The 11,472-nt window shown below is 39.0% G+C and overlaps 1 protein-coding gene across 1 annotated transcript; it reads right to left on the reverse strand.

The window, feature by feature from the left end:
- Positions 1 to 626: 626 nt before the first annotated feature.
- Positions 627 to 1,447, reverse strand: LOC115627652 (ubiquitin-like protein SMT3). Its single transcript, XM_030523392.1, has 2 exons — positions 1,329 to 1,447; positions 627 to 1,131 (listed from the first exon to the last, which is right to left on the reverse strand). The coding sequence occupies exon 2, from the start codon at positions 1,122 to 1,124 to the stop codon at positions 849 to 851; it is 276 nt and encodes a 91-aa protein (XP_030379252.1). The 5' UTR covers positions 1,125 to 1,131; positions 1,329 to 1,447; the 3' UTR covers positions 627 to 848.
- Between the last annotated feature and the right edge of the window lie 10,025 nt (positions 1,448 to 11,472).

Below are 11,472 nucleotides of genomic sequence, written 5' to 3' on the forward strand. Positions count from 1 at the left end.
GGTCCTCAATAAATCAAAATTCCATAAATAAACCAAACTTAGAGCATCTGCAGCGATAAAGGACGCACATCCCGGACTTAATTCTGTGCATAAATATATACCTAATTACTAGGAGTCTTAAATGATGCTCGCTACTCAAGTGTTTCTCCAAATCAACGCATCTTAGCAGCCACAGATGAATATATGTACACACCTCTGGTCAGTTCTTTCCTTGCAAATTTTCATTCCATTAAACTTGGCAATAATAAATAAACTTGGCAACTCGATAGCTTACACATACTCGCACATACATTCATACTATATGTGCATATATAATAGCATATAAATATTGATGAATCATTTAAATCAATACGGGAACTCATGTACATGTACTATATACTCGTTAATTGGATCATGTGACACGGATATCAGAATTAATAATTTTCCCAACATTCGTTGCGGCTAGTAGTTAAGGATTGCAAGTGGGCATATTTCTTTGACTCATTGGTAGAGGAGTCATCATCAGACTTAGACTTAGAAAAATAAATAAACTACTACTATGAATAAATAGGTTCAGACGACCGGACGGGCAGACAGTCACAGTTGTCGAATATGAATAAATACACTTTGTACAATCCGCAACAAGTCCTTTTGGGTGTTATATTTTTCAGGTAGGGTATACAAAATTCAGTATCAGCTCTTCGTCATCCGTCTTTGAAATAAATTAAGCGCTTCTACACTCTTTGGGGACGAATTCAATTTAAATGTCTTCTTCTAAGACTGCAGAATATCGGTATTCTCCAAATCCAAAACTGATACTATTATTTTTTTATTTTGTCTGTTGTGCATATATAATAGTTGGAAGATATTTAAACAGACCCGCCGCCAACTTGAGGTTTGTGCACCTCAATGGTATCGCCATCGTTCATCTCTAACGACGCTGGCGAGTCTTCGGCGCGTACCGGAAGTCCGTGGTAGAGGAACCGCACTAGGCGCCGCTTATTGCCGCTAACGCAGCAAAAGGTGTCCATAAGGCCGAGCAAGGGATTTGTTTTCAAAACCAGAAAGCGAATGAGAAAATTATATCGGTCCAGCACGTTTAATTGAATGAATTGCGATCCGCTGTCATTGAGTCTGTCGGCCATCTTGATTCTGTATAATAAGAAATAATGCAACGCCGGTAATAGTTGATTACATTATGTCTGAATGTATGTATGTATGAATGTATGAATGTATGTATGTATGTATGCATGTATGTATGTATGCATGTATGTATGTATGCATGCAAGTATGTATGTATGTATGTATGTGTGCAGTTTCTTGCACCGCTTCACCAAGCTTTTGCACACCTTTCAAATTTTAATTAAATTTAATTCAGATATCAAATTCCAATAACACGTGCCTTCACTTTCGTTGATTGTCTCCGAGGATTGATATAATTAGACGGCGATTAAATATTACTTTTAAGTTCTTTGTGAAGTTTTCAGAAGAGAGTTCTGTCCAATGAAGAAGAAAAAGAAATCTGAAATGTATCGATGCGCATGCTGCGACATTTACTGATACATATGTCTTCAATTTTTAAGTGTGTGAAAATTGCGTAATTAACTTCGACTATCGATAACGAATTCTGGACAGCCAGAACAGGGTGTTCCCGAAATCGATGTTGTTTATTATTTACTGCAATACTGATGTCGCATATAAGTTGCTTGATCTATTGATCTTTAGCGCTGCACTATCAATGGCAGGTAAAACGGGAAAATATACTTTTAAATAAGGCGCACAAAAAAGAAATGTTGTGTCTTTATACCTCATTCAATTAAGGCATCAACCGCGATTACATAATCCTAAAAAACCGAAATAGATTTAAATAATTTCTTTTATAATCTACTATACGTTCTTCGAAATATCGAATGAAGCTGAAATAGAACAGCAAATCGAATACATAGTTACAGCAGATTTATAAGGGACAAAAAATACAAAGGTAAGTATTTCCTGGTCTGCCATTTTAAATTAAAAAACTCGAATCACATACATGTAGTTACGAGTATGTATGATGTCATATTTTGAAGCGCCCTTAGAAACACCGTGTAAAACATTTGGGCACTTGTTTGACATTTTACAAAATGCAACAAATTGTAAATGACTTCTAAAAACTATTGAAGACAAGACTATGTACTACTTATAATTAAGCTTCATTTCAATTGCTTAGGACATTTATAAATATATAAACATATTGCTAGAGAGTTTGACGTTGTGTTCCAATTGTGTAGTAAATTTGTTTTTATCTCCATAGAGATTTGCTCTGGTTTTGCATAAAAAATAAGTTTTGTGGGGCTATTAAAGAATGTAATATTAAATGCTTTCGCATCAATTATGTATTTGTTAACGAGAATTTGAACATTTTTAGCCCAGGATCACTTTTTCAAAGGCGTTGCTCAGACTTGTAAGCCACCGCACTATTCAAATGAAATCAAAAAATAAAAACATTGCACGAGTAGCCTGCGATGATGATGGGACGCCCAGCAGTCGTCGTTCGCCAGTGAGAGGCGAGGGAAATTCTCTCACGGGCACGAAGTGCAAAAAGCACCAGGCGCAGGAAATTTTGCTGGCCGATGGGAAATTAAGGTAGGGCGGCTGGTGGGAGCATGTTTCCGTTACTCTGCTTTTACGCATTTCTTGGCGCCGGTAAAAGTTTTGCTTTCAAAGTTGAATGTGTGTGTGTGAGTGTGTGTGTGAGTGTGTGTGTGTGCTTCCCTCTAGCTTGGGAAGCCTCGTTTGTCTCGTTCGCACGCATTCACGCATCATGCGTGTAGATTTCATGGCTAATTAGACATTAGCCAATTATTAATATACATACATTCTAGGAAAGGCAGCATCAACAGCAACAACAACAACAAAACAAACGCAATGTATGTACATATGTGGGAGTGGGCCCGGGGCTTCAAAGTGTTTGCCTGCTGCGTCATTAAAAGCGCCTGTCGCCAGTTTTTTTTTCTAATATATTTTTTATTTTATTTATGCATGTACACAAGTGTTGGGTTTTTACACTTTTCATTTATTTTTATCGCTTTTTTGTTTGCATTGTTGTTGGCTTCCGTCTTAATTGTTGCTGTTGTTGTTGCTGACACAAATCTCTCAGTCGGACGCTTCTGACAACGTGTGTCTCGTTTGCTTTGTCGTCAGTCTTGTTCATTTCAATAATGGCGACCCACATTGGCATTTCATCTTCTTCCGCCACTTCTTCTGCCTCCGCCACAGCCCCGCTTTAAAGCCCCACCACATGGACTCGGCATTGGGCACCATATGGCATTCATATTAGCCATTATGACGGCTGGCGCTAAGGATGTTGATGCTGGCTGTCATGGAAAGAGAAGGAAGCAAAATCGATAATTGCCTGGCATATGATATGGACGTTCAATTTGAGTTCATTGTTGTTGTTGTTGTTCAAAGTAATAACAAAACAATGTTTGAGACGACTATTTAAAAAGGAAACAAGCTTATCAAGTTGTGGTTCAAATGCAGGTATACGATGAAGCGTTTGATTTATCAAAACAAAAACTGACTCCTCATTTTAGTCCAACAGGGTGAATCTAATGGCTCAAGAGCATTGGAGCATTTGATTTTATCCTTTCCGTTACACTTGCGATTATACCGTTAAACAAACAACAACAACAACAACAACAACAACAACAAATATATATTTATACAATATACACAGTGGTGGAAAAAATAATAGAAACGACATTCCATTTTTAAATGAAAACTTCAGTCTGAAATTTCTGGCCAAGGTATAGGCAGTTGTCCTACTGTATATATGCATATATGTATGTTCTTTAAAACATCCTTATTTTTTTGAATATTCGATACTCGTATATTACTTGCACAATGGGGTTGGACATCCCCACAGTTTTTACCCCTTTCGGTATATCATATACAATTGTTTCGCCCGGATCATTGACTTTTGGCACACACTCTTAAAGAAACCCAAAATCGATTAGTAAAAAGGCTTTTGTAATTTTTTTGAAATATTTCATTAATATTTCCTGGTAATTCTAAAAGCTTCGTTCGATCCAAGCAACCGAACTTATTGACGACAATATTTGATATTTGGGTCATTTGTATTACACCCAGGTTCTCATACGAAATAATTTCCGTATCAAACGAACAGGAAACATCTTCCTTCATCGGACGAAAGGTGCTCCTAGGCTATGTTCTTGTTATGTGGTAAAGTTTTATATTTTATTGTCAACGAATGTATGTGGCATTTGCAACTTGACCATTGTCTCTGAATCTGAAACATTTTTTTACAGTTCTGGAATGGCTTGTGCTCTCCTCTAACTGGTGCCTTTTTAATCGTTAAAGCTTGAAGTTTGTGCAGGGCCAAGCCCTCATCTTGCCAGCTCGACTTCTCATCAGCTAAGGCCAATAAGTTTGAAGTCGCGCTCTTCATTCACACACTTAGACATACATATGCCAGCTAATCAAGCTAGGCAGCAAACAGGGCATGTCGAATAACAAAAGGAAATGAAAACTGGCAAGAGGCCCGAAACGGAACCTTCTCCAACCAAGGCAAAGACCCATAGTAGTGCCTTAAAATCGTTTTGTCAAGTATATGTCATGACCTTACACACACTTTCGCACACACACACACACACACACACAGCTCATATGCATAATGCAGACGGCTCTGATGGCAGACACACAAAGAGAAAAGTAAAAACTGTCAGTCAAGTGAAAAGTTATGGCAACATTTTGGTTGATGCTTTTTCTTTTTATGTTTTTTTGTACTAATTCAACGACAAATGTTTATATGAAAAACTAACAGCGGGCGACTAAAGGAAGCCAACCCTTTTACACACACACACACACACACACACCTACACACACGCATGGGGCTACATAATAAATGAAACACAGACACAATCAAATATTCAAATATGTTTCTTGCCAATCATTCACCCAAGTGTTCAACCGCAACTAAGACGCAGTCGAGGCTCATGACAAACAGCAAGCACACAATTACAAACGCACACATACGCATGTTTTGCTTCTGGGCCCCCATAAGTATGCTGCAATATATTCGCGTCAATCTAGCAACTCACAAAATGTTAATCAAATCGCATTGCGGTCTTTTTGTAGTTGTCTATGTCTAGCTGCTTAAATGCGTGCGTGTGTGTGTGTGTGTGTGTGTGTGTGTGTGTGTGTGTGTTGGTCTATACTCGTTGTCAATGTCGCAAGCTAGAAGCATGTGTTGATTTTTGTTTTATCCGTATATGTACGACAAAAAAAAATCCAAGCCAAGCCCTCAAGCTGCCTGCCACAACCAGCACGGCCCCCTCTTCCTTTCTATTCGCCAGCCATCGGCAAAGTGAAAAAAAGGAGGCAAAGCTGAGCCTCGCCTTGGAAAAATTCTTTTGCTCTTTGCCTCTTGCTAATGAAATAGTCGGCTAAAATTTTATGCGCATTTGATGTGTGAGGAGGACGTATGTGTGTGTGTGTGTGTGTGTGTGTACTTATGTGTGCATGTGTGTGTGTTCCAAGCATGACAGCAAACAAAACAAAACAAAAAGCATTGCAAGAAAAAAGGGTTCTTCTTCCTTCCTTCCTTCCTTTCCACCCACATTAAAATTCAAAATACGTTCGCCAAAAGGCAAAAGCCAATTTCAACCTTCGCTGACTGACAAAATTCATTTGGCAATCGACTCAACTCGTCTCAACACGACTCGACGACTACTGGTTCTGTTGCTGATACTGGCGCCGAGTACCGGGCACTGGGTATTGGCTATTGGGCAGTGATACCGACATCCAGGACTGTTTCGCCTTTTATCTGGAACTCGGACGCAATAGCCTCATGCATAGTCAAGCGCACCCACCAAATGTTGTTGGCAGCGTTGGTCGCTTTGGTTGTAGGCTTCGTTTGCCTCGCTTTGGTTTGATTCGCTTTGGTTGGGTTAGTCGACTGACAGCTGTAAGCTAAAAATTGCACGGCGCCAAGGAAGCTAAAATAAAAACCAAAAAATAGCGCCAACAAACACAAATTGTATGGGTGTGTGTGTGTGTGTGCGTCAGTTAGTGGAGGGAGGGGTGAGGGAAGCTTATCTGACATATACGCATTGCAAAATGCCATGCTTCATGTAGTTTTGTCATCAATATTCCACTGCCCGTAGCGTCGGGATCGGCGTCGGCGTTGGCGTTGACGTTGACGTCCGATGGTGTTATGGGCACGTTGTGGCGATAAATTTTCGTCATGCTGCGTTATTGAACTCTTGAACCATATAAAAATTTATAAATGTCAGTCAACTACTGAAGGTCAATTACTGAGGCAAACTTTAGCTTTATGCGCACCTACCGTACGAGCTTAACTTTCAAAATGCAGAATTCAGAAAAGCCACTAAAGACCTCATGGTTGACTTTAAGTTGCTGAAATAAATGGATATGTATTGTATATATTAAAGAGCTGCAGACTTACAATAATTTCGCATAATTTGTAGAGTTACTCTACATTAAGAATACAAAAAATATATGTAGTATAGGTAGTGGAATGTAAACTTACATGCAATAATTTCACATAATTTGTGTAACTTATACCGCCGGTACGACAACGAAGCCCAAAGGAAAATGAAGCTCAAACGTTTTTTTTTTTATCCCACATACATAACTCTCATCGGAAATTCTTGCGCTTCTCTTTCCAAACTCCCTAGCTGCTCTCCAAATGAGCCGAGACCTTGCACTTGAAGTCGGTTACACGTATATAGATATATAATTGCAATGTGATCGAATGAGGCAATAGTAAAAAGTTAATCTAGAGGTAATAAAAATTCCATTCATCATTCATCAATAAAAGAACAACAATATTTCTAAATTACCACACCTGTGGATAAAAGATATTTTCACTGCTACTCGGGAATTTATTTCATAATATCTAAACACATTCTATAGGCTTTTTAAACAAACAATATTGTATCACTTGATTTTACAATGCCGTCCGTTTGGGCTACCCTTAGAGCTGTGGCACCTCTTCCATTAATATGGGAAAACCATGGCCAACAAGTAACTTGATTATAATAGTATGAATGAATAAAAAATGTACAAATGAGAAGCTGCTGGCTTTACAGTATTTTCTATTTCAATTTATCCACTGAAATGAAAACAAATGAAATGTGTTTCTTATTTGCTTGGACCCTTAAGGACCCTTAGCCTTAAATCGCAGAAGGAAGTCGACTTCAACTTCGGGCAGTTCAGGTTGATCAGTCTTAGAGAGACCAACAAAAAAGAGACTAAAGGACATAACCATTAACTATTGCTTTTTGAATATATTCGTAAATGTACGACCAATCTGTGCTTTTCAGATTTATTTATAAGTTTGAATTTAAATTTTATACATATGCTACTCGTAAAGTTGAATAATATAAAAATAAATAAAGAAATAAAACAAATTTAAAGCTCATAAAAGCATGTTTAAATATTTGACTACGTTTTGAAACTCGAACGTTAAATAACTAAGACATTTGTACGAAAACGCTTAATAAATTGTTCCTCATGATGTTCCAGTTATATAATTTAAAATTGAAAAATATTAATCACCTCATATTTATTCCGAAGCTTTTTTCAACATCCCTTTTGTAGTGCTATAAATATTTATGCATTATCAAAGAATTTTCAGCTGCGAAACTAACACAGATTTCTCATCTTCTGAGCTCGTGTGTATGTGTGTGTGTCAGTTCCATGACTAGGACAGTTGCTTTGATCATCTAGTTTTTGTGCACCACAAATTCCAGTCACAGCTGCCGCATTCTAAGCTATTTAAAGGCTTTAAACTATAAATGTGAGAAACTGCTGTAGCGCAAAAAACTACTATATAGTATACATACATACATATGTATGTGTATATGAAAAAAAGGAGGAACTAAGCCCAGTTAAGAGACACACTGAAGAGGACCCGACGCACAGCTGTTGCTGTTGTTTTTGTTTTTGTTGCAGAAGCGGTGGCAGAGACAGACAGCAGAGGCGGCACTTGAATGCGCAAACACAAAGAGTCGCATATGAGCGAATTTTTAGCCAGGGCCAGCACGAGAACACAGTGAAAAAGAGTGAAGACTGATGGTGCCTACACACACACACACACACACAGACACACTCACACACATACATATGTACTCATATAAACTTGAACATAATTCGCTTGCGTTGTCCTTGACGGAATCCTCTTTTACTTTAAGCAGGCAGCCAGCAACGGCCTGTCCAGTCAGTCAGCCAGCCAGCTGTTTATACAAGTGCTGCTTTATGTACTATACCTCATACATAACTATATACAAACATACAAACACACACACACACACAACATACACGCAAAAACTCACACATGAGCGCTGGCTACAGTCAGAAGCGAATATTTAAAAAGGACAATACGTTTTTTGCTTTGTTTTTTTCCTGCCCCAATGCCTGCTCCATAGAGATGGGTCAGCCCCGCACTAGGTTCCCAACCCCATATGTTAGCCCCTTGGTTTTGGTTATTACAAATGGCTGGGCACGCATCTACACTCTACAAAAATCAACTAAATCCTTGGCAATCGTTTCTCAACTCAACAACTTTGTTGAGCATTTGCTAAGGAATCGAGTCTCTCATTCAAAGATCCCTCGGTTATGTTCAGATGCAATCTTCTGTAGCTCCAATGTTGGCCCTAACTTTAACAGAACAGGTCGCTAATACTCGAATAATAATAATAATGGCTCCAGTAGAAGAAAAGATCAGCAGAGCACTACCTTTTCATTTAAAATACACGTCTATATTTGCTTAACCTTTTCATATCGAACTCCAACCATTAAAATACTATATTGAAGAGCCCAGAAGTTGTTTATTAATAATTATAATATTTGGTTTATAGGCCAGCATTTTATAAGATTAAAAATATAATATAATTTCACAGCCTAACTAGCTACGAACATACTTATCTATTTTTAAGGATGATTTAAATAGAAGTTACATTCTCCATTCCGACATATTTGGGACTTCTACTGAAAGCAAATGGAAATAAGGAAGAGCAGTGATAAGAGAAAAAAAACACACACACAGAAGGAGGCGTGGCAGACCCCACGAAGCGTATATATTATTGAATAGGATGACAAGCCGAGTCCATATGTCCGTCCGTCTGTATGAGCGCAAGGATCTCAGAAGTTACAAGAGCTGGAACTACCAAAGTTTTTATTTATTGAATATTTGATATTTAATTGAATTAATTGAATTTTTATAAAGTTATTTTTATTTTTTATGGGTTGGTACAGGGTATTTAAGAGTTGAGTCCGCTCGACTTTAGCATTCCTTTCTTGTTTTATTTCGCTCAGTGTATTCCATAGGCAGCTCCAGGGACGCTGGCAACAATGAAATGGCTGCCCTTGTCCTGTGCCTAGTCGACTGTGGCGCATCGTTAAAGAAGTAAAACCGCCTAGCCAAGCTCATTCGAGTGAGAAATTTGAAAAAGTCGAGGAGAGGCGAAAAGACGCTGCAGACCCATTTGGCAGTTGGCAGTGTCCAGTTGGCAGTGACCAGTTGGCAGTGGCCAGTGGCCAGTGGCCATGTGTTGCCATTCATTTGCCATTTGGCAATGGAAGAGCACTAGTCGGAAGTAGTCGTGCCGCGCACGTACGGAATATTAAATAAATTGGCATTGCTATGTGCTGCGGTAAGACTACGACAAGGGCAACGATAACGACGCCGACCCCAACGAAGGGAGCTGGAAGGGTTTTTTGGGGGGTTTTTGGATACGGATTGGCGGATGGGAAGGCGGTAATGCTGATGGTGCTGGCGGATGCACGCGCGCAAAACGAACACGTTCCATAGACAGTGGCTTATAAAGTTGGGCAGCTGCGGCCTCTGCTGAGTGATTATGTGTTATGGTTTATTTATTTTTTTTTTTTTCTGTTCGGTTACAAAACTAATTGGCCACCCATTTATAAGTTGTAATTGCTTTTCACTTGTTGCTGCGCCTGCCAGTCAAGCATCACAGTGACAGGCAACACATATTTTTGTCAACCTGCAGTTGTGCGGGAGGATTTCGTATTTAAAATGTGAATTTTTATTAATAACATGGCGAAGTTCGACAGCACGAAGGTAAAAACGAAAAAACTTAACCAAACGTTTGTAAGTCTCTCCAAATAGTGAACTACTTGTATTTTACAAAATCGGAAAAAAAATAAAATAAAATTATATTAGACCAACTTAGTATGTGCTTCATAATGAGGCATCTCAAGAGATGAGATTGATTAGATTTCTCCTTCTTAGGCTTTGCTAGCTTATAAGATGCTTGTTATAATTTTTATATATTTTCCTGCTATGTCGACCGTCAATGTTTGTTGACATGAATAAATAAATAAAAGAGATACACATACATACGTCTATTTAGGCATCCACTTATGTAGTTGAATTATCTGTGAGCTCCTTTGGCTTCTTCCAGATGCTCAAGCATCAAATTTAAGAAGATTCCCTGCACAGTCGAGAGTTAACAAGTTGCTGCACAGACTGAAGCCCAAATGCTATCAATTGACACAAAGCAGCCAAGTCAACTGTCCAGCTGACATAACACAATGCCCTCAAACACACATACACACATAGAAACACACACACAGACATATACTGCAAATCGCTTTCTAGGCAAGTGCAATAACAGCCACAAGCGTTCAAATCCCAGCCAACATCAACATGCCCATCAACACCAACACACAATCGAATTTATGTAAGCCCAGCATCAGCACACACTCACACACGCACACACACACACACACACACACGCACACACACACACACACATACAGATACCCACAAACACACACCTCACTCACCTCACTCACCTACTGAGCGCTACAGGAAATGTACAATGAAAAGTTACCGCTACTGGTGTTATCGGTAATTATTTGGCCACTTGTTCAAGTGCTGCCCAAAATCCCGACGGCCGCAAGCACAAAGAGAAGAAAAGAAAGGAAAGTAGAGAGGTGGGGGACGACAACGAAGTTTATTTATTTGCCGCTGCTAATGGCAGCATGGACTGAACACTGGCATCTAAAGGCTGCAACTGCTGCTGCTGCTGCTGCTGCTGCTGTAATGTAATGCAATAACCAGCAGCACCCTCCCCACCAAATACCTCAGTTCCTCAATTGCTCAATTCAGCAGTACAGGGTGCGCCTTCTTTTATGTCGGTATGTAAATATTGAGTGACTTTGTCATTAGTGAACCGACTGACCGATTGATGTTGTTTTCAAAAATTAGTCTGAAGAAATTGTACAGAACCAAATTAAATAAAAATATCTCATACTTGAAAATCGGTTGTTTATTTTCAAAGATGTTCAATGTTTACATACCGACATACAAGTAAAACATGGCGCACCCTGTACCTTACGGGTACAAAGCTAGCCATCCAGCACTCCCATTGGCTCTGCTGCTGCTGCCTTTGTGCTTTAACTCTTAAGTATTTGCAGTGCAATGCGTTTGTTTGCTTGTTT

The sequence above is a fragment of the Scaptodrosophila lebanonensis genome, unplaced genomic scaffold (assembly GCF_003285725.1).
Source record: "Scaptodrosophila lebanonensis strain 11010-0011.00,11010-0021.00 unplaced genomic scaffold, SlebRS2 tig00000096-arrow-pilon, whole genome shotgun sequence".
Classification (NCBI taxonomy): Eukaryota; Metazoa; Arthropoda; class Insecta; order Diptera; family Drosophilidae; genus Scaptodrosophila; species Scaptodrosophila lebanonensis.

Coding starts and splice junctions, on each gene's coding strand:
- LOC115627652 (XM_030523392.1), bottom strand. CDS start 1,124: ATGGCCGACAGACTCAATGACAGCGGATCGCAATTCATTCAATTAAAC.